Here is a 24,534-nt window from a genome sequence, read left to right as displayed (position 1 = left end):
CTTTTGAATAACTTAATGCCACTCCATGTGCAAAAAGTGAAGCAGTTCAGTTTGGTTTGATGGCTTGTGATCATCCATCTTCCTCTTGATTATATTCCAGAGGTTTTTAATTTGGTAAAATCTAAGAAAATCATTTTTAAATGGTCTCTTATTGTTTTCCAGAGCTGTATATTATTTGTATTTTTTTGTTGTTAATTGAAGTGATACAATTTGTTTAACATGGTTAATTTTATTATTTCTTTTATATTTCTCAAATCAGTAAAAAAACAAACTGATCCGGAAAAAGTTTTCACTGAGCCTGGTGTAGAAAGTATATACATTCATTACTCAGGTAGACATAAAGATACTAGGGTTCAAAAATACTTCTGTGGAAGTTGAAGTATAAACTTTATAAGCTTTTTTTTAAATCTAGAAGCTTTTTCCTCAAGTAAAAGTGTAAAAGTACTGGTTTCAAAACTGCTTAATGTATAAAAGTAAAAGTAATTTAAGAAGTAAAAAAACTTTGTTTTAGATGATACCTTTGTTCATGTTTTGTTTATTGCAGGTTTTAGATTGTTAGATATCTTATCCTTTTCAACTTAGTAACGTAGCTCCACCTCAGCATCTCTGTGACATTGAAGCAACACTGAGCCAACTCAGCTGAGCAGTTATTACCAAAGAAAATAAGTGGCATATCTGCTGTTCCCTAAAACAATGATCTAATAATTATCATTGAGGTAAAATGTTTAATTACAGTATTTTACAGACTATAAGGCCCATCGAATTATAAGGCACACTGCCAATGAACGTCTATTTTCGGGTTTATTTTTATACATGAGGTGCACCTGATTATAAGGCGCATTTAAAGCGACACTAGTAAGAAATAGAGGGTCGACATGTTTTACTTTTAATTCAACAGGTCTTGCTGCTGCGGGCGGCGCCTAAGTAAACAAAACTGTAATTCCTAAAAAAAAAAAAAAAACAGTTTCTTTCAAAGTTAAATGAGCACTGGATGTTAATCTACACAGATTTCTATCTTAACAAATTGTTTATTTAGGTGAGTAAAGAGTAAAGAGCTTCTGTTTACTTACTGTAAGCTTAGATTTTCAGTATTTTAGCACGGTTAGCAGCAGCGCTTAGTGCTAATAAATGCTGTCTGACAGAGCTAAACTGAGGAAACCTGAGTGTTCTGGTAACCCAGGGTGATATCTGCTAGCGGTTTGTCCCACGTTGCTTGTTTTAACACAGTAAACATGCAGACTACAGTCCACTTCTGAACAGCAAAGGAGCTAGGGCTGTGGTTAGCCGCTAATGGTAATACTGCTCCAGCCTCTGTACTGGAGAAACTTTACTGAAACTCCTTTATAACGCTGTACTAATTGAAATATTGGTTTGAGGTCATATTACCCTGCACTATTGTATTGCATAGCTCAGAAATAATTAAAATGTCTTTTCATTGATTTCAGTTATTTCAGTACAAATCTGTTTTATTTCTTTAGTTTTGTGAAACAAATCCCACAAAAGGCATTAAGAAGCCATGAAAACATAGATAAAAGCTGCTCTCTGTAGTAGGGAGTAAAGGTAATGGTTATGACATATTTACACTCTTAGTCTTCATATCTTTATAGTATACAGAAAAGGTTAATGACCCATATGTTTGTATTAAACATTTCAGAGAGAGAAATTCTTGATTTAGACCAAGCTTTTTAACTAGAATAGACATAATTATTCTGGCTGAAAGCAAAAGGTCTGGTATAAATGATATAAATACATTTTAACACTGATTATGATGGATGTGTTTCTTCAACACAGTTCATTTTTCCACATTCAACACATGTCCAGTGGACGACACAGTAACTTTTCTGCTGGGGTAGCGACTTATGAGCATGCACTGCACGGCACTACTTCCAAACACAACACAAGGAAGCAGGAGGCTTACTAAAATTACATGTACATGACATCCACAACACAGTTTGTAATATGCTGTGGTGCTTCAGTCTCTATGAAGCAGGTGAATAATTCTACAGTCCACAGTCCACGCTTGCTACGCACTCTACACTACAGCGAGCATCTAGAGGTCATACTATGGTCTCAGAGCCCGACACCTTGCCAGTGAAAAAGTCCCAGAAGTTGCTCGGCGGCCTGCTGTCCTCTGAGGTGGTGGAGGAGGCGTTGGAGCCCTGCCGCACCCACACACTCCGCTCTTTAGGGCTCTGGGGCTGAGAACCGCCGTCCTGCTGCCCCTGGCCGTACAGGGGACCCTCTCCCGGGCACCCCGGCCTCATGCCGCCGCCTCTCCGCTCCGGCAGCTCTCGCTCATCTTCAATAATGTGGCTGGACGGCTGAGTTAGACTCAACAAGTTGTGATGGGAGTGGAATTGCCGCATCTGGGCTATGGACTTGGGAGGAGGTTCTGAACAGCCTAAACACACACAAATCACACACACACAAGTGCACAAATCAATTACTGCAATAACTACAAAGACAGTGTCAGTGTAATCTAACAAATTCATTTTTGAGTCATATTTCTTTGTTCTCTTTTTTTATTAAATAAATGAGTAGATGTACTGTGTTAAATGTTAAGAATGTACTACAGTACAAACATGCCAGATATAAAAAAAAAACCTACCATGCAATTCAGTGCAATTTTACAGTGAACAAACCCCACGTGCTTATTCCAAACATTTAGGCCTAGACATTTTTTTTTTTACTTTTTGAGACAAATAACATAGAATGCTTGCAAAATCAGCTAGAGGATCTCACACATTATCTCAAAACACTGTGATTTAGAGATAATGTTCTTTTTAAAAAGCATAAGCAACTGTAATTAGCTAAGATAAGATAAGTCCTTGTATACACACAATTACACAAAGCAGAAAAAATAGACTAAAATAGAATAAGATCAAATAAAATATAAAATAGAATAAAATAAGAAATATGATGTACTGATACCAATGTTCATACAATATTTACAGCGAAATTCTTAAGTAGATAAAAACACTGTACTTTTATTGGTTTTATTCATAAACAGATGATTAGAAGTCATACTCTCATTTATTCTGGAGTTTCTTTCTATTACACTTAGTGTTTTTCATTCTCCATGCAAACACATGCACTCTCAAATGTATGCAGGGAAGTTTACACCTTCTCATAAGTTTCATCTTTTTTGCGACAATGTATGTTGTAAAAAGTTATATAAAATGGAATTAAATAGAATTGATTTTATAATCTAATTTTTACTCCAATTTTTAGTAATTTCCTTTTCCCGGACAGTAGATATTACACTCTTGTTTATGCACTGGAGAGAGAAAGAGTAACACAAGTTCCTACAAGTTACATGAAGTGCCACAAGATCTTTTAATACTTCTGTTAATGTAACACTATTCAATTCAATTCAAAATTTATTTATACAGTACTTTTTTACAACAAATGTTGTCACAAAGCAGCTTTATAGAGATACGGGTCCAAGCCTCTTAAAACTCAACAGAAGCAAGGAAAAACTCTTGGGAAAAAAAACAAGACTGAGTAGGAGGAACCCATCCCAAGACACAGTAAGAGAAAGTGATCTTCACAAAAGTGTGAATGCATACACACGGTCATTCATATAGCCCAGATATAAGAATAAGACTCACGCTTTCTGCTGGTGTTGAGTCGAAGCACATTAATGAAGACCTCACTTGTCAGACTGCCTCTGCTGGCAGAGTCCCCAAACAGAGGGGAGATGGGCTCTACTGGGGAAAGGTCATCACTGGACTGACCCACTGAGTCCAGAGACGTTTGAGTGTCCCTGCGGGCCACTGTGTCCGGCTCCACTGTCACACTGCTGCCACTGGCCAAGACCAGAGAAGGGGGAGGGGCGTGTTTAGAATAAAACGATAAATCTGGACCACTGCTCACAAAAAAAATAATAATTAAATCCTTTTGACAAAAAAAATGCTCCTGTAACTGACCTGAGTTTCCTGCGCAGTAGGTAGTCGATGACATCTGGATCAGTCTGAATTAGACTCATGAGCACCTCTTGCTGAAGTTCTGCAGATACCTGTAGTCAGCAGACACATAATACTGAATCATATGAGAATGAGAGATCAGTCTGGTCCAGGATTAGATAAAAAACATGGACAAAAGTATTGGGACAACTTCCCAACAATTCTTTTGATCAGTAGAAGGTTTTCTGAATGTTACAGTTAACATTCTTAGAACAATCTGTCAAGTTGTCTAGATCTTAGAACATTTTTAAACCTTCGAGTAATGTCACTAAATTGTCAATGTGTCATTTTTTATTTATAGATTGTAACGTTTATTAATGTTATTATTTGTCTAGCTGGGAATGTTACATAATAAACACTGTAATAACATTGTGATTCAAACCACTATTATTTTATAGTTTTAAAAAAGTTTCTGGAACATTATCTCTTCAATATTTCAGGCCAACCTTCCTGAAACCTTCACAAAACATTGAAAAACATTTTAATAAGGTTTTCTGTTCGGGTTTCCCATAAACCTATTCTTCTGAACACACAGGTTCACCCTCATTTACAATGTTGCAGAGCATTTACAACATCAAAGGGATTGAAAGCATTTAATAAGAAATTAAAAATAATAAGGAATAAAATAGTAAAAATAATAAAAAAATAAATACTAATTTAAAATCAACATTTAATATATATGAATAAAATATATATGTAAAATAGGAAATTCTAAAATACAATAAAATACAAACTGACACATAAAAAGTAAAGAATTTATCAAATATAAAATAAATAAAAAGATAATAGTAAAAGTAAAGTTAAATGATAAGAATGATAAGAAATAATAAAATGAATAGAAAGAACATTAGAAACAAAATATAAAACAGAATAAAAATAAAAAGTAATAATAAATAAATAAATATAAATCAAATTGAAAAAAAAAAGATAAACTAATAAAAAAACTCATTTAAAAAAATGTTGTGTGTACCTGAGCTTGCTGAAATATCAAACACACCAGACAACAACTCACTGTAGTTCCTACTTCCTACTATTATACTGTAGCATATCTACAGTATAATACAGTATGACATCTCCCTCTTTCTCTCACTCTTTCTCACCGTGAAGAGCCGCTTGTAGTACTGGATGAGCAGCAGTGTGACAGAGATGATGGCGGCGCTGTCCTCTATACCCATAGCCAGTGGGCTCAGGTCCTTTTCTGTCCCTCTTTCCTTCTGCAGGAGGTTCGGCCCAAAGATCACAGCCAGGTTTGCTGCAGTCATCTTGTTACCTGGTATCTGAAAAAAAGAGATAGCCAAAGGGAGTAGAGAGAGAATTAGACATGAACAAGATTCACAAGATTTCTGGAAAATCAGACAACCTGGAAAACTTAGTTTCCTTTTTTTGGAACATTTTGCTAGATCCTGGAATAGTTGAGCATTTAGGTCATCACATGTGGACAGATGTATCAAAGTTGTGTGCGTTTAATACAAAAATATACCTCAAACCTGGCCAGAGAAGTGTTTTGATAGTTTAAAAGGGTTGGTTAAATGCAGGTAGTGTCAGTTTGAGCTCTGCAGGTCAGCATGTTTTACCTCCTGTTGGTCAGGGCCTGTGGAGTCTTGAGCATGCTCCTGGACTGTGTGCAGTAAACTCAACAGCCTCAACAGAGAGTCACAGTTACACGGAGGCAGCAGATACAGCAGCTGCTGCAGATACGTCAACTGATCACTTCCCCGCAAATCTGTAACACACAAATTTATACTAAACAATAACCTTGCTATCCAAAAAAAAAAAAAAATCTGCAGTTTTGTGGATTTTTAGTTTACTACACCATATGAACACTGCAGCTGTCTTTCATATTGTTTCGTCATTTTATGATGAATGGACCAATAGAAATGCTCCAAAATAAGTTATATTAATTACAGTCTTTTTAAATAGACTTTCACTTAAGTTTTATTTTGGCAGCACCAATTTACACCATTGTCATTAAAATCCAATTTGGTAGGATCCTCTAAATTCCTCATATCTGAAACAAGATAAGGCATTAAACTTGACAAAGATTGCAAATACATAATAAATGTAAATAACTTATAATGTAATAAAATAATTGACATTTGGTGTTAATGAAAATCTATTATCAAATTAATGACTCTCAAATACCTGAAATACAGCTCTGGAAAAAATAGACCACTTAAAATGATGAGTTTCTTTGATTTTATCAAATTGAAAACCTCTAGAATATAAAGCAAGAGGAAGATGGATGATCACAAGCCATCAAACCAAACTAAACTGCTTGAATTTTTGCACCAGGAGTGGCATAAAGTTATCCAAGAGCAGTGTGTAAGATTGGTGGAGGAGAACATGCCAAGATGCATGAAAACTGTGATTAAAAACCAGGGTTAAATCCACCAAATATTAATTTCTGAACTCTTAAAACTTTATGAACACAAACTTGTTTTCTTTGCATTATTTGAGGTCTGATTTGAGCTCTGCATCTTTTTGGTATTTCAGCCATTTACCATTTTCTGCAAATAAATGCTCTAATTGACAATATTTTATTTGGAATTTGGGAGAAATGTTGTCCATATTTTATGGAATAAAACAACAATCTTAATTTTTCTTAAACATATACCTATAAATAGCAAAATCAGAAAAACTGTTATATTAAAAAACACAATTTAATTTTAATATACACAAAAATATATAACATTTATCATTGCACATGTGTTCATACTGTTCGCGTGCAGAAAGGCAGAGTAGAGTTCTCTGGGTAGCAGAGGGTCAGGCATGTCCCTCAGGAACTCCTTCAACAGTGCGGCCACGTCATGAACACTGTGTTCCTCGTCCAGAAGAACATCTGTCCCGCTGTCAAAGTCCTCACGCAACTGACAGGCACAGATGCAAAACAAATATATATTTATACAACAAAAAAATAAAAGCTCACATCAATATATCAACAACACTTTGATACACAGTTATAATCACATATTTTTCTTAATTAGATTGAGAAAATTAAAAACTGTATCTAAATATAAGCAGCATGAACACAATCCACGTGATCTTTATTAAAGGCAGATGTTTTGCAGAGTTCTGCAGACGTGAGACACCGAAGAGTGATTTGTAGTAAGCTTTAGCCTGAGCTGACACTAGAGAGCAGTGTGAGATCACACTCACTTGGCGCACTCTCTTTTTGGAGCTGCCCACTCGGAAAATCCCCACCGTCTGCAGTCCTGCAGAATAAAGGGAAAGAGGAAGAAACAGGGTTTCGGAATTTGCTGATGCTTGGCTCAGGTTTCGCTTCCAAATTCAGAGCTGTTTACGCATTAGTCAGTATGATACAGTATATGGACAAGTGTACTGGAACACAGGAGCTTTTATGACATCCCGTTCTAAATCCATAGGCATTAATGTGGAGTCGGTTCCCCCTTTGCAGCTCTGACAGCAGGTCTGGAGCTCTGTATTTTTTTGAGTCCAACAGTTAAGGTTAGAGACTATGAACTATGAACTATGCTCCTCAGCATTTAGAGCCCCTGCTCTGTAACTTTACATGGTCTTTCATTTTGTAGCTGAGTTGCTGTGGTTCTTAAATTCTTTGATTCCACTTTTTAATAATAGCCCTCACAGAAGAAGGGAAGAAATCTCACCATCTTCAGTGGTTGCATCTTTTTATAGTATCACGCAACTGAACTGAAAGAGACACCTGAATTAAAGGATTCACCTCCATTCACCTCCAGCATTCCAAAATACAGCACTATTAGCCAATGCTCCCAACAGGCTAACAATGCTAGTGATAGGGGCACAGCTTTGCCCATGCACAGAAATCGCTGTTTTTACACCATTAACAAGCTCAAAGTAGCTCCACACTTCATTGGTAGAATTGTGAAGGCTTTAACATTTAAAATAAGGCAGAGAGAACTTGTAAGTTCACAGCTAGTTTGTTGTGACTTAATTAATTTCAAGATGGCGGCGCCTGGAAAACTACCTCAAGCCATAAACAGTGTTTCTAATAAACTACCTGTGCCCTTTTAAAGTTTTAGTAAAATTCTACTAATGAAATGTGGAACTAATTTGAGCTTGTTAATGGTGTAAAAAACGTATTTTCTTTGCAATGGATAATGCAATGCCCCAATATCTAGCATTGTTTGCATGTTAAGAGCATTGGCAAAAATGGCTTTATTTCACAATGCTGAGGGAGAACAGAGGTGGGCTATTTGACAAAGGTTTGTACTTGTTACCATATTTTAATAAACCCCAAGTCCATTTCACACCAGATTTCTCCTTTAAATTATACAGTGTCACAACACTTTTGTCCATATGATGTACAATCCTTTATTTGCTAAATAAGGTGTGTTGTGAAATTACTAGAAACTATACATAATGATTACATGTTTTTTCACTAATACATGAACTGCTCTTTAGTACACAGTATGATTTGAGTCCATAACCTGTGTAATAGGAGATCAACACCAACTCAAATCTGTCCACAGTTTATCAGATCTAAATCATTTAAGTAGGCTGAGTGAAGACTAACATTTCTGTACATGCACTGCTTCTATTTTACCGTGTGTGTGTGTTTGTGTGTGTGTTTTTGCAGTAAGACCTACCGTAGGTGAGGATGTGCTGACAGCAGCGCTCCATGACCCGGGGCACCTGTCTGTAGATGGGGTTCAGGCTCAGTTTAGCCTGTGTGCGGCCAGTGGACGTCTTCTTGATCTCCAGCTCATTAGGGTGAGAGAGCTGCAGAGCCTCCAGCAACCTGGACTGACTCTCCACCAAGTCTGATATCGAGTCCACTGACATTCCGCCCTAAAAAAATAGAGAGAGAAAGAAATAATTAGAGAAATCATTTGAGCGATCATGACATAACAAGTATCATGGAAGAAGAAGAGAAAATGCACATTCATTTTTTGCACATTCATTTTTTTGGCATCTGATGATACAGATGTGTGAATTCATTTACAGTAGATTTATATTTATGGCATTTAGAAGTGCTCTTATTCAGATTGATTTACCAAAGTGCTTAGTCATTCACTCAGAACTTCCAAAGCCCAACATAATTGTGAGCCTGACACTAACTAGAGATAAGGTACACAATAACCCTTTTCCTAAGTATACTGTAAAATGTAATTAACTAACATTACTTACAAAAAGTTACATGAACTTAAAACAATCAGCAAAGTGAGCAAAGTAATTGTTTCATCCTGCAAGTGGAACCTTTTAAATAAAAAAATACTTAGATTTGTTAACATTGCCATCTAAAAGCTGTTAAAAGTAGATAATGCATGTATGCCACTTCAACAGATAATTTTGTAAAATCACATGACACAGTTTGATAAACAGTGTATTTTTGCCATTTTTTGCTGGTGAATTTTCCAGAGTGTAAATTAGAGTAAATACTGAACATTTTGGTTTGTTTGGTTTGTTTTTTTCAGTGCTGGATGAGTACATTCCCACAAATATATTGCCATATGTTGCCTATTGACAAAATCTCAAAATGACTTTTCAAGAATATATCTTAAGTTATTTCTTTTGCAAATTGTCTACAAAGCCAGTGGCAACTTTGCAAGAACTCTATTTTCTCCGGTGCCAGTTATTGTATCTAATTGTAGTTGCGGTTACTCCCCAGCACAGATTTCACTGTGTAAGTGGCTGGTTGAGAGAAAAGGCAATGGAAAGTACATTAGCATGCAATTACTGTAAATCCTTTTATAGTCACAGGCTAGTTCATGCTCCAGAATGTAAACAAGTTTTTCATTAGAGCTCTTCAGCTGTCATATCAGTGAGTCACTATTTCTACACTCTGTCCTTTCTCTCCTCCGGTTCTCAGGGCAGGGTTTGGGCAGTGTGGGATTTGGCTGGATGGGTGTATCTGGATGGTTCCTTGCTGGGCAGAAGACCCAGGGAGAGATAGTCTGTAGTCATGCTGAGCACGGCTGCAACACAGTAACCTAACCTGGTTTAATCTACACAGGACCAACTTCAGCCATCCGGGACAGTACACTTCCCAACAGCGTTATCTCACATGATAGACCTGAGAAAAGTATTATTTTAAATGATATTGTCATATATTTATTTCACTGCTTTTCATTTTTTTTCCTATCACAGAATAATATTTTGAAGTGTTTTTTTGTTATTAATGAAAAGCATCCAAATCACCTAGACATTAACTTACAAGAAATGGAGCAAGGAAGAATACAGCTTCAATGGGCCTCATTCCCCAATATCTTTCTAAAAAATCCCAAATCCCAAGAAAACACTGGTGAATTTCAGAATCTTTTTAAAACCCATTTAACTGGATTGTAAATTGGCTCAAACCTCTGATTTTTGCTGACTCAAATTTTGCTTTCCTCAGCTCAAATTTAAAAAATGCCATCACTGGGTGATGTATGGGTTTAGAGGCAGGGCAGGAGGGAGAGCTTATTGGCTGAGCTGCAACAGCAGCAGTGTGCCTCTTAAAAGCAGTGAGCCGCAGATGGTTGGATGTCAGCAGGGGCGATATTATTGACTGTCTGATCTGCATATTGTTATGTGTCTGTGTACCAACGTACATGGACTCGTCATCCACGACTATAGCACAGATGAATCTGAGAGGGCGCTGCAGAAGTGGAAACTACCACAATATACCACAATAAAAGTATTTTTTAAAGGTTAAGGAATGTTTATAAAATGTTAACCAGGACGGGAATGTTTTATTACTTTAGAGGAACACATTTCAGCTATTAATGGAAATAAAATATGGTTTAGGGTTTAGATTTTTCTTCTTAAGTACGGTTGATGAATTAGGACCAATCTTTGACTTTTCTTCTTTTTTTATTAGCTTGGCCTTTAGGGAAGCAGCCCGTGTAGAGGTGGTTGCAATATGCCCACCAGTTCCGCCACATAAACAGGAATGTACACAGGGTCAAGAATTCCTGAATGAAGTTTATGTAGGGCTTTTCCTCAACAGCAGGCCCATAAAGCTAAAAAAAAAACCGGAAAAAATAAAAATAAAAAACGGACACTGCACATCTGCACATCATCCCTGTGCTACAAGACAACTATGCTTGTATGCTTAGGGTCAGTGTCTTGCTGCATGACCCATTCATGCTTAAGCTTCAGATTTCTGGTACAATCCAGAAATTACTTTACATTCATCCCAAGGAAGGAAAGCATCCCCAGCCCAAGATACTGCCACCCCCATGCTTAACAGTTGGGACAGTGGATATCAGTGTTTTTGGAAAACATAATACATTAGGGATTAGCTCTAATTCTGATGGCATTTCTCGTCAAATAACAACAGAAATAAAAACTTAAAGGACTTTGCAGCTCTCAAATATGTTAGATAAGTACATTACCTGCCTTTTGACATATTTAGGTCAAAATCTTCTTTTTAGCTAAACACTTAAAGAAACACAAAAAGTTGTGAAGTTGTGAAGGTGGCAAGACAAAATCTGTTAAAATAAAACTTTTATTTTAAAATTTTAAAAACTTTTACTTTTGTTTAGCTAGAATGTATTTACACATGTTGCTTTTGCATTACAAACACAAAGATGATACTATCTCATCCAAATGTCTCCATATAACCCATTATTTGTATTTACTTTACCAGAGTTATTTCTAAAGATTCATATCTGATTTAAATTTAGATTTCTGCTATCTGTGTGTACAGAGGGTTTCTGGTTCAGCGGATGGGAAGGAGAAGGTCCTCCACTACATTAAATAATCAAGTCTAGATTTAATAAAGCAAACACAGATAAAGGAAAACATCTGTGCCACGCTAGCAGTTTAACCTCTGTGCCTTCAGGACATGCAGCGCAACATTACCACCCACCACAGACACTATAAAAATAAACACACACACAAACACACACACACACACACGAATGAGTACACACACGCCCACAGACTCCTATAAATGAATCTCAAATAAACATACAAACACAGCCTGTCCCTAGTCTCCTAAGGCTTTGGGTATTCTGAGATCTTCATGATCTGCTCTTGAACATTCCACAGACATTTCACACCCTGCACAGACTGTGCCAGTATCAGAGTCCGCTATTGTAGGTCATTACTTTGCTTCAGTCTCTTCCTCTGTACCCTAGACCTGGGTATTCAACCTGAAAGCCACAGTGATACTTCTAGTGGGCTGTTAGACAAAAATGCAGCTCTTTTTTGACTGTTTTGCTAAGTAAAAATCCTTTTATTATTTGTGTAGATAGCCAAACAAGTGTTATATATGATGTGACAGATATTGTGTTAATCATTTGAAAGATAAAATATTATAAAGTTGGCTTTTCCTGACCTTCTTAATCTTCTTCTTCTATTTCTTACTATTGTTCTATTAGCATTTTTTATGCTACTCCTCCTACGGCTGTCAAGTTATGACCATGACACTACTGCTGGGCTGTAGGACCTTTACTGAATCACATTGCTTGTGCTTTTTGGAATTTGTACGGTTTTCTTACATCTGATTTTTCTCATAGGAATCAGTTTAAAAGTGTATGGTCACGTTTGGTAATGAATTTCAAATGGATCACATTTTATCTAGAAGGGGAAAACTGGTATACTCATAGTTTAAATTATCTGATTTATGGTTTTTGTAATATTATTGTACAAATTTTCCCCCCTTGGCCTCTCTCTCTCTTTCTACTTTTCGCTCTCTCTCTCTCTCTCTCTACTTGTTTCTTTCTCTCTCTTTCTCTCCTCCCTTTCTCTCATTCTTTCTCTCTTATGCCACTATTTATCCAAACGTTTTTAGACTTTTTAGACCACTTAGAAAAATGTTTTTGCAAGCAACTCTATTATCCAAGTGTATTTGAATTCCACTATTAAGCCAAAAGTTTTTGGACGTCGACATTTAGTCAAATGTTTTTTGGACACTGCTCTATTAGCTAATACATTTGCATTCCACTTTTTAGCCAAAAGTTTTTGGATTTCAACATTTAGTCAAATGTTTTTGGACACTGCTCTATAGGGTAAATTTGCATTTGACTATTTAACCAAATGTTTTTGGACTCTACAACACTCTTATCACTATTTCCAAATGTAAAACTCTTCTCAATTACAATTTACACATTTAAGGTAACAGTCAAAATAAGTTAACACTGAATTGTTTAGCTATTTAAAGACTTATTTTTACAGTATTCTAGCTTTTTATAGATTTTTTTCAATGTTATTTAGCTTAAGCTCATTGATTGGTCTGGCATAGTAAAGTCATTTGACCGACAAAAACTAGCAATGAGTCTAAGTGTAATTGTAGTTTTAGCCATCATGGATAAATGGTTAAAAACAATGTATTTTACAATAAAAAAATCTTAAGGAAATTCAAGCGTATCAATTATCTGATGAGCTACAATGACTGTAATGAATTGTAAATGTTTTTGAAATGATCGATTACATTGTTTTGTGTGGGTTGCAGAACATTTTGTGGTGGGATAAGTGGGCCGCAAGCTAGAAAAGTATGAATATTTAGTCCAGTGTTTTGAACTGACAATTCTGTAGGACCATCAGTGCATATGCTAAGCTGTGTTACTGTGTCACAGAAAGAGTTAAATAAGGTGAGTTGAGTCATGGGCTGTAGAGCGTGATACGTAAAGCAGAACACTGACAGTCTCTTACCCGTCTGTGACTGCGGGAGCTGTTGTCCAGGAAGGTGGGGGACAGGGGCTTGTTGTGGAGCTCCAGCACTGATGACGATGAGGATGATGATGAAGAGGAGGAGGCTGCAGGGCCCGTGGCTCTGTTGCTTGGCACTCTGCTTCCATTCTGCTGGCATTTCTCTGCCCGGAAGCGCATGACACTGGCCTCCAACTCCAGACAGTCCCTGCGGCTCTCCTTCAGAGCATCCTGGCGCTGCTTGTAGGCACGGTCATTAGCGATCACCTGAGACAGTGGGATCCCAAACGCCTTGGAGGCTGTTTCTAGAAAAGAACAAAGAGCATTATACATAGATAGACGAAGAGATTACACTTTCTGTCACTTCTTAGTCCAAGGAAATGAGATGCAGTTAGCAAATAGTAGCCCTTCTTTTACTGGGTAAGTTCAGCTATATAATGGTGCAACCATTTCTAATACAGGCATTTAGTTGGACAGGCATGGACAGTTTGTGCAATCACCATAGAAACAGGCAAACTGCCAATATAACAGGTTGTTCTGAAGCAGCCACACATGAGCTTAAAACCACCATGCCGGGGGTTCAAAATGGTCCAGTGCGCTAAGTGCTGCCACTATGATCAGGAGATCAAATCCAGCCGGTTCAAATCCTGTTCATGAAGCTTGCCATCAGCTACCAGAGTGGTAGATAGCGCTCTCTCCCCACAACACTCCAAAGGGTGATGTCGATCTGCATAAGGCGTCTGTGAGCTGATGTATCAAAACTGAGTCGCTGCACTTTCCTCCGAGTGCACTGTGATGCTACTCGGCAATGCTACATCAGCAGCAGCTCAGAAAAGAGGCGATGACTAGTCTTCTCTCTCCTGGTGTTGGGGTATTACTAGTGATAGGGGAGTCCTAATAAGTGTGTTGCGTAAATTGGGTAGAAAATGGGATAAAAATTTGAAAAAAGAAAAAAAAACATGCCAAATGCCATATGATAAATGGGAGGGTATAAAGCCTTGTAATACTGAAATTTCCAAGGAGTGTTATACAGTTCCTGCAGATTTAAAGTAGTGATTGTGTGTTGATAGCACATCCAACAGCATCCCAGGAATAAGAAGCATCTGTGTAATCAAGGAAAGCTCTTAAGAGAAAGCGTTCAAAAAAAGGAACGGGCACTGTTTGCAGAACCTTTTTAACATTAAGTTGGGCTTTCAAAGTGGCCAAAGTTGATCTAGCATAATATGAAATTGCACCCTATATCATGACACCAAGCCATCTAGACATGTGATGCGTGAAAAAACAAACAAACAAAAAAAACATTTATCTTGCCGCTAACTATGTTTGCCTCTATACACAGATTGTTTGGTTATCTCCACCAAAACAAACGTGGGACTCCTCACTGAAGATGATCTGCTTTTGTCTTTGTGGAGACAATTAATAAATATTATAATTCTTTATTATAAAAAACTCTACTACTTAGTTAAAGAAATACTAGTTTCTTTTCTGCATCATGTTTTTGTTGTTATTTTAGAAAAATCATATGCTGATGTAAGTTTCCAGCCTAAATTATGGTCATCTCCCAGATGGGAATATTTGATACAAGTCATGAAGCAACACAAACAAATACTTATTCAGAAAAAAATATACAGGCAGCACTGAGCCATGCAAATATATAAATACTTTGTAGCAATGAGTCATGAATTTATGACTCCCTTCTGTGCTACCCTTTTTATATTTATAGCAGCCTCTGTGGATGTGGTACTACTGACTGATATGAAAAAAAAAATACATTTATCTTTCAGGCTCGTTCTACAGGAAAGGAGACTGTCAATCAAACACGAGTCATTTATACACTGTGGCATTTACAGTAACATTCATATCAGCTCATTTTAAAATGCTGCAGCAGACATTTACAATATATTATATATTCTGTAAACAACAGCACTTACCAAGTCAGCCAGCGTTAAAGAAGTGTAGCTTTACTACCTAGCCAACAAACATTTACACTTACTTATAAGTGTACAATATTCTAGTTATTTGGGACACTTTAACTTCTCAAGCCTTGGTCTGCTTAGACTTTGTGTTTCTGTGCTTAACATCACTGTCATACAAAAACTTTTTAGAAGAAGCAAAGAACATTTTAAATGGCTGTAGATGTTGGTTTAAAAAAGCACTTTTGAGGCATTTTTATTGGCTTATTCAGCATGAAATTTAAAACAACATAAAGAACAACTGAAAGATTGACATTATGTCACTAAAGTGAAAAAATAAAAGCTGTAATTTCAAGCTAATGTAGATTCTTTGTTTGTTTTTGGTTTTGTAGTCTAAATAATTAATGCACTGTGAAAACAAATACTCCCAGACCACCTACATTAGAATCAAAAGTGATCGAGGTGAATATTAATTACTTGAGAATCAGCTATTTAAGCCTGATGCAGTTCTGATCCTTTGTTTTTACCACTGTTTGCTGGAATAATGATAAAATGGATTAAATATTAGACCTATTTTAAGTCTCATATGTAAATCATCAAAACAGCAACTTTATAGAAAAAAGGGGAAAAAAAACATTATTCATAACTTTATTAGAAAAATATGTATTTTTATTTCCAGTAATCTTGTATAGTTAATATAATTAATATAATTATAAAATATGTTTATAAATTAATATAAATTCATTTTTACATTAAGAATACAATTATGACGCAATGTTTTATGTTGAAAGTAAAAATTAAAGCAAAGATGTAGACAAAAGGTTTTTGCCTGACTATGATGATATACAATATAATATTACATAATCAATAAAGAGTGAGGCACATCAGCTTCTGGCACTTAATTATTTATATATGACTAAAACATTACTGGAAGATTTTGTTGTATTTTGTAGAATTCAGTTCCTTCTAATATAAATATCGGGCTATAAATAAAGTGTTTTGGTGATTCAGACATTTCCGAGGAATATTTATTAAAAAAAATTAAGTGTCTGACTTTAAATATTTATATTATTAGGAGTGTTTTAATTGTACCTCAGCTGCATAGATAAACTACGATATGAAGGGTTCAATCCGCAGCGACGCAACGTTCAACCCCTTTGTTCCCACAGCATCCTGGTGGGCTCATCTCTTCTGCACTCATTTCCCAGCACAAACAGGAAAGTGTTTCATCTTTATCAGCTAGCCTTCATGCTTCTGCTTTGGTCCACCCAGCACCCGCAGTGCCGTTACTGGGTTCAACAAAGGACAAACTGTGTTCATGTAGCTGCTTCTTTACTAACCCTTTAACATCTGCCTCAAACCAGATTAAAGCACAACTACTATATCTACCTCATAAAGCATCTTCTTAACTGAACTGTGGGATCTACCAACTGCTGTGAGGAATTTTATTTAAAGCTTTTTTTTATCTGAACAGCTACACCTTTTATTTGCTCAGAAAAATATTAAAATATGTGCAAACAAATGCAAAAAAAAAAAACGTTTTTATCTGTCAGAGTGGTAGATTAATTATTTCTAAGGCTCTCTTTGAGGAAGCCCCTTATTTATAGTTACCATCCGATACCAGGTTTTTTTTTAATATCCATCCTTAATTAAATGAAATCAGGTTGACTGCTGGATGAACTGAACAAGTACACCCTAAAGACTTATTGGTCTAATTAATTTGAGAATTCAATTAATTCATGTTTTTTCATGTTTTACTGTGCATGTTTCCAAGTTAATTACTCTTCAAGAAATTAACTGAATTTTTTAATAAAATACAAGAAAAACTCTGGTGCTTCGTGGGATTGGGAACAATAGTCTTAGGAACGGTACTTTTCACTGGATGTAGTGAAATCTATGTCGTCTTAAAGATGCCATTTTTTTTGTAATATTGAAGTCAATAACTGCATCAATCCTGTGACCCACTAATATTACTAAACTTTTGCATTCGTCTTTGTGATGATTTTTCAGCCTTTCAACTCAGCCTCTTTCAGCTGGTGTTTGTTTTGCGGGGGGTTACTCCCTTCAGTCTCCTCCTAGCAGGTAACATGTCCTCTGTCTGCATAGACTATGTCTGGAGTACATTTGGAGATTTCCTGATGGACTCCTTTGTAGTTTTGGCTATGTGTTTTGCGTCATTATCCTACTGCATGAGGTAAATGAATGGTTATAAAGTCTTCTGTGAAAAGTAGAGTGTGATACCTTCACTCTTGCCCTCTGGAGGCTGTTGCTGATGTCACTAACTGTTGTTTTAAGTTTTATTTTTACAGCACGCACAATGTTTCTGTAATCAACTACTGTAGTTTTCTTTGGGCTATGTGTTATAGAGTATACTAATGCATCTCCAAAAATAGAATATCATTGACAATTGACTTTATTTCAGTAACTCAAAAAACTAAAAAATTAGTGTCTCAGAATATTTTAATATTATTTAAGACCAATTAGTCCTTTTGTCAGTGTGGGCAGTGAAAAAATGCAGAGGGAATCAAGAAGTGATGTAAGATTTTGTGGGAAAACACTACACTGACTTTGGACTTAATATAACAGAGTGGACCAACACCAGCAGATAACATGGCTCTCCAAACCACCACTGATCGTGGAAACTTCACACTGTGGAGTTTCACATTTTAAACTGAAATGACTGAAATAAAGTAACTTTTTAATGATATTATATTTTTTGAGATGCACTGGTATTCTCAAAATAAGGCTTTTAATACATGCGATATTAAATGTGTGAACTAATTACCTTCATGAATTAAATAGATGCATGTATTATACCTGCATTAAACTTACACAGTCGATTTAAACATCTTTAAACTCAATTGAACTGAAAGAACGATAAAGATGGTGAAAGGTTCAAATCATAATCCCATTACCTGGCCCATCTTACACCCAGAGGTTCCAAACAAACAGCTACATGTAGTACCTTCAGCACTAGACTGACCTCATGGAAACTGTCATTATTATTTAAGTTTTGCCGCAGTCCTGCGTCAGTGTTTAACAGTGTTTGTTCCTCTCGGTCATTTAATCCTCTTAGAAGAAAACTCAAATTAAGTTTGCTTTAATCCTGGACCCTTGAATCTTATTAAGACACACAAAAGCACCTATAAATACAGAGTGGTCCAGTACACTGAGTGAACTCAGGTGCTGTTATTTCAATCTGAAGATCACTGGTTCGAATACCAGGTCATGCTGCAGGTCATCAGCAGCCGGAGTCTGAGAGAGCACAGCTAGCCATGGGTTGATGGCATTTCCTCTAATGCTGCATTAGTTGCAGTGGTATTACGTTTTAATGTGTCGGGGAAGCATGTACTAGTCTATATGCCCCTAGTTTTGAGGGCATTACTAGTAATAAAAACTGGGATTAGTTTAGAAATTTAGAAATAAATTATGTTCTTGTGCATTAAGTGAGAGATATTAAACTGATATGGGCTTACTGTACACATAAAATATGTATTATAAATTATGCCTCATTATAAAATGTATTATACCTGAAAGCATGAACATCCTTAACCCAGCTAGCTTCCAATGTTAATTATAGATATTATTATTTAGTTAAATGTAGACCAATATTTTTATGTCAGGGCCATGTGTAATGCCAACATTAATTTAATTAAGAAACAGAACAGTGACTTTGATATTTTTCTCTGCCAGAAATCACATAAAAACACAGCATCTGCTAAACTTCGTAAACCTTTGTCCATTTATAACATTTTTTTTATTTATAACATTCTTAAATGCTGATATGTTGATGGTTGATAAAGTCATGGTGTTAAATTACCAAAATTCAACATCTGTCTAATATTAGAGCTTTATATCAAACCAATATTATTTTTAATGGATACAGCACAGGAAAAAAAATAAGAGACCTCTTTATTTTTTGAATCAGTTTCTCTGACTTTGCTATTTATAGGTTTATGTTTGAGTAAAATGAACATTGATGTTTTATTCTATAAACTACAGACATTTCTCCCAAATTCCAAGTATTTATTTGCAGAAAATGAGAAATGGCTGAAATAAAAAAAGATGCAGAGCTTTTAGACCTCAAATAAAAATAATGCAAAAAAGTTCATATTCATAATGTTTTAAGAGTTCAGAAATCAATATTTAGTGGAACAACCCTGGTTTTTAATTACAGTTTTCATGCATCTTGGCATGTTCTCCTCCACCAGTCTTACACACTGCTTTTGGATAACCTCAAAAATTCAAGCAGTTCAGCTTGATTTGATGGCTTGTGTTCATCGATCTTCCTCTAGATTATATTCCAGAATTTTTAATTAGGTAAAATCAAAGACACTCATTATTTTAAGTGGTCTCTTACTTTTTTCAGAGATGTATGTTACATGGATTTCTAACTAAAATATAACATCTGTATAACGTTTGAAGCTTGAAATCAACCCATGCTGGTTTTGAACTGAAATCTGACTTTGATTTCCAGCCCGAACTCAATGTCTGTCCAACACTAAAGCTTGATGTAAACCCAGTGTTTTTTTAAAGGGTATATGACTGATTTTCAACCTAAATTCATCATCTATCTAATATTAAAGTGTGATGTTAATCCAGTCTTTGTTTTTGATGGATATGTGACTTTGATTTCCAGCTACATTTCAAAATTGTGGGTCAATTTTGGGTTTTGGCATCAACCTAGTTTTAATAGCAACTCACATTCAACATCTATCCAACATTACAATACAACATCTTTTAGGCTTCGAAATGGTATTCGGTGCCTGCTGGGATAACACACAAAGTGTAACAAATTAGAATTTCTTCAATGAGATGAATTCTCTGAATGAGTTTCGGCTGAAAGTGGCGGATTTGCCTCATGGGGAGGCGACTGTAAATAAACCACCTCGTGTTTTCAGGGTTCTGCCATTGAAAGATCAGTGGAGCTGCACTAGGACAGGATTAAACGATACCTGTGGCAGGCAAGCCACCTGCAGCACGGCTGCAGCAACACTCCTCTCTTCCTCTTCCTCTTCCCTTCCTCCCTCCCTCCCTCCCTCTCTCTCTCTCTATCTCTATCTCTTTTTCTCTGTGTCTATCTAAAGCAGTCTCGTGGGGTTAAAGGCTCTGCAGCAGGTCAGTCTAGTCTAGCCTAATAGCTGCCGGCCTGCCAATAATCTGGAAGGATAGGGGGATTAACTCTTCTTTAGACGCATTCTGTCCCTCCTCCTTCCAAGTGTCCTTCTATCCCTTCATCCGGCTCGTCACCACACACCCTATCCTCCAGCGTGGAGAGCCAAGGCTGGCAGCACGTGCCCAGGTGCCTGACTAAAGTGCCAGGTCAGCTGGTACTGTCTGAAAGGCCAAGGATCAATATCGTTCTTATTTTTTTGTTTTTTAAAGAGCACATGAACCTCACTGCTCCTAGATCAGTCCTGATTGAAAATCGTCCTGTTTGTTTAATCAGTATGACTAAATGTAAAAACACCATATATATATATATATATATATATATATATACTACAGCTCTGGAAAAACATAAGAGACCACTTATTTAAAAATGATGAGTTTCTTTGATTTTACCAAATTGAAAACCTCTGGAATATAATTAAGAGGAAGATAGATGATCACAAGTCATCAACTGAACTGCTTGAATTTTTATCACCAGGGGTGAAATAAAGTTAGTAAAAAGCAGTGTGTAAGACTGGTGGAGGAGAACATGCCAAGATGTATGAAAACTGTGATTAAAACCCAGGGTTATTCCACCAAATATTGATTTCTTAAACTTTATGAATATGAACTTGTTCTCTTTGCATTATTTGAGGTCTGAAAGCTCTGCATATTTCTTGATATTTCAGCCATTTCTCATTTTCTGCAAATAAATGCTCTAAATGACAATATTGTTATTTGGAATTTGGGAGAAATGTTGTCCGTAGTTTATCGAATAAAACAACAATGTTAATTTTACTCAGACATATACCTATAAATAGCAAAATCAAAGAAACTGATTCAAAAACTGGAGTGATCTTTTATTTTTTTCAGAGCTGTATTTTCAGATATCAACAAAGTTGGTTGCAGTTTGCTGGCATTTGTAAATAATTGTGCTACTATGGCATGTTATATATTAGTACATTGAGGTAAATTCAGTGACAGTTGACAAATCCATACTAATGACTGTTCATACTAATGACTGTTCATACTAATGACTGTTCATACTAATGACTGTAATCTGACAAAACTGTCATCAAGGAAAAAGCCAGTAGTAGCCAGTTTTCAAAAGCAGCTCACATTGTTGTGAATTTGGAGCATGATTCAGTTAGACTGGGCGTTGTTGTTCAATGACAGCTAAAAACATGGTTAGTGTAATTGGCTTAGCTCGAGGCAGTTGCGCAGGAGGGGACCTGAGGCTGCAAAAAGGAGGCTTGAGCCATCTAATGTGAGTCTAAAAATAGTGTAAATGGAAACGTCTGAATTCTTTATTTTCAAAATGGAATTTCATTGTTCTCATTTTATTGTTGGACTTGTTGATCTCCATTACTACTGAATGTTTACCAGGTCAATCCCATACACTTTTTGTAAATTTTAGTGGATGTTTCCTTATGGTTCACTACCTTTCAAATCTGTTTGCTTAATGGAACAAGTCCAGCATTTGCACTCAGCCTTTCCTCTGTAAATGGGAGACTATTAAAGTGTCTCAGGTTGGACCAAACAACACTATTCCAGCCAATCAGCAGCAGAGGGTGTTGTGATGTTTAACAGATATAGGTCACAAATGTCAGTATTATTTTCTCATGTTTGTGATTGATTTGGTTTGCTTAGCATCAACAGTTTGCTAACCCACATCCTAGCTAAAGCAGATTGCTAATGTAGCTTTCTTGCTTAGCTAGTTTAGAAGATGAAATCTCATCCCTGAAAACACAAAGTTGAATAAATGGTCTTACAGTGTCCATTTTCAGGAACATTTAGTAGACTGGTCATCTTAAACCCACAACTATAGTGGGAATTTTCGGATTTACTTTACAGTTGAATTGTTTTTTTTTTCACCTATTTTGAGGCTTTAATTACCTAGCAAGTGCACATATATACATTTTCATCAGTTTTGTTGTGGAGTTCAGTTGTTCTCTAGAATAGTGTGTGTGCTCTGCCTTTAAGACACATAAATTCAGAGAAACAGATACATTTAATAGGAAAGTAATCACATCTGTAAAACTGAATAAAGCCAGAGACCGAGCTGTCACTGAGGTCTTGCGTACACATAGTAAACACTGGGCTTCATTCACCAAACTTCACAAAGGTTGTGACATTTACCAATGTTTTCTTCTCTGGAATAGTTTCGATATAAGAGAACAATGGGATCTATTATTAATCAAGCATAGCTGCACACAATTTTATGGTTTAAAAACACATCATTAATCTGATGTAGACTTTTTGTTAGAAAATAAAATAAAAAAAAACAAGTCAACCACATCCCACTAAAATGGGTCAAATCACTGTTTCTATACGCAAGAGAAAGCCGCAGAGCACAGAGCACAGTATATAGGTTGCGTCTGCAGCACATGGCTGCACAGATTGCAGCCGGTAAACCCAGAGTGGCACAGAAAGCCATGCCAAAACTCAATGTTCTGTTGGCCATTAAGGCTGGCTAAGTAGCCGTCTTAAAAGCCTATTGGAGATTTCCCAGGAGCTGGACACACCTATTGCAGGACACTCATTAACTGGGGTCAGAGCTTGAGCAGGGACATCCCTTTACCTTTCTCTATATGCTATACTATCAGAGAGAGCACGAAAGAAAAAGAGTCTCATTTATCAATTCAGATTGTTTGCTCAGATCTGATTTGGCTATTTTAATGGTTCACATTCATAAAAAAAAAAATCATAAAAACCTGTATCGGTCTAATTTGTGATAGAATCTGTCACTGAAATAGCATGAAAATACAAAGTATAATTTCAGATTATTATAATTGCATGCCCATTCGTTAGATATGAAAAGCTGAATTTACGTTTACATGTTAAAATTACTCGAACAGTATTTGCCGCTTTAATGTGACACAGATAAATTTTTTTAGGGCTGTGTGAACATTTTCTTTGATTAGATATGCATCTGATTAGTGGGCGTGCAACATAAATGTAAACGGTCAGGTCAGAAGATTTAATGCATATTTTTGTTCATATCCATGTGCTTAATGCTGTCATCATTAGCAAGCAACATGAATTTACACCTATTCACAATTTACAATTATTTTTGTCTCTGTTTATGAATAATTATTAATATTAAGTTGTTCATCACAACAACCAATAGAATATTGCTAAAAAAAGTCAGAATTTGGTATAACATCAGCAGTGCAGCAAAACAATGTGCATCAATGCATAGATTTAGAGATGGATGTGATTCATTTAAATTACACACAGATATTCAGGGAGGTAGGGAAGTAAATCCGGCAACAAAAATAGAAATAAATAAAACACTAAAATGAAAATGCAAATACTGTTTTGCACTTTCTTTTTCCAAACATAGGTAAAAATATTATGACAAATTTAAAACAAAATTAAATCACTTTATTTGCAATATTTTTTTTTACTTGAGCACGGGACACACGTGACCAAAAAAAGTCAAATCAAAAAACTTTCTGCCATTTCCTTTTTATTACCGTGTGGGTAATAAAGTCAATTTTAAATTAAAACGGCTAATTAAAAAAAAAATCTATAAATAACTGCACAGTGAACCAAGGCTCACTGCTAGTGAACCACAACCTCAGCTTCAGCCACGTTCGGGAACCTCCGATCTTCAAGAGACCGTACAAAGATTGCTTGTTAGTTAACTAGCTAAGCTAGTTAGCTTTCCTTTTCTAAGCTAGCTAGCACTAGCTAATCAACAAGCAATCTTTGTACGGTCTCTTTCGCTACGTAAGTGTCTGCAGGCTGCTGAGGCTGCGGGACATTAGCACCGAGCCTCGGTTCACTGTGCAGCATTTCCTGCTATAACCCAGCGCCTTTTTTCGCTCCAACCTTTATTATTTTTTATTTAAACTTTTGTCACATATGACCAGTGCTCAAGTAAAAAATGTAATTGCAAATATTGTGGTTTTTTTTTTTCATTT

At 36.1% G+C, this 24,534-nt stretch overlaps 1 protein-coding gene across 4 annotated transcripts in view; it reads right to left on the bottom strand.

Annotated features, from left to right (window-relative positions):
* Nucleotides 1-24,534, bottom strand: part of arhgap36 (Rho GTPase activating protein 36) — a 70,212-nt gene that overhangs the window by 964 nt on the left and 44,714 nt on the right. For all 4 annotated transcript variants that reach the window (XM_007242022.4, XM_049482901.1, XM_007242024.4 and 1 more), the window contains 9 exons: nt 13,545-13,846; nt 8,552-8,753; nt 7,122-7,177; nt 6,682-6,832; nt 5,540-5,688; nt 5,066-5,242; nt 3,930-4,018; nt 3,612-3,808; nt 2,085-2,401 (listed from right to left, as the gene is read on the bottom strand). In XM_007242022.4, coding sequence (XP_007242084.2) covers nt 2,085-2,401; nt 3,612-3,808; nt 3,930-4,018; nt 5,066-5,242; nt 5,540-5,688; nt 6,682-6,832; nt 7,122-7,177; nt 8,552-8,753; nt 13,545-13,846 — 1,640 coding nt within the window. The remainder of the gene's footprint in view (nt 1-2,084; nt 2,402-3,611; nt 3,809-3,929; nt 4,019-5,065; nt 5,243-5,539; nt 5,689-6,681; nt 6,833-7,121; nt 7,178-8,551; nt 8,754-13,544; nt 13,847-24,534) is intronic.

Source organism: Astyanax mexicanus, chromosome 8 (assembly GCF_023375975.1).
Source record: "Astyanax mexicanus isolate ESR-SI-001 chromosome 8, AstMex3_surface, whole genome shotgun sequence".
Taxonomy (NCBI): domain Eukaryota; kingdom Metazoa; phylum Chordata; class Actinopteri; order Characiformes; family Acestrorhamphidae; genus Astyanax; species Astyanax mexicanus.
Note: the sequence above shows the minus strand (reverse complement) of the source record. Positions and strands in the feature narration are given on the sequence as shown.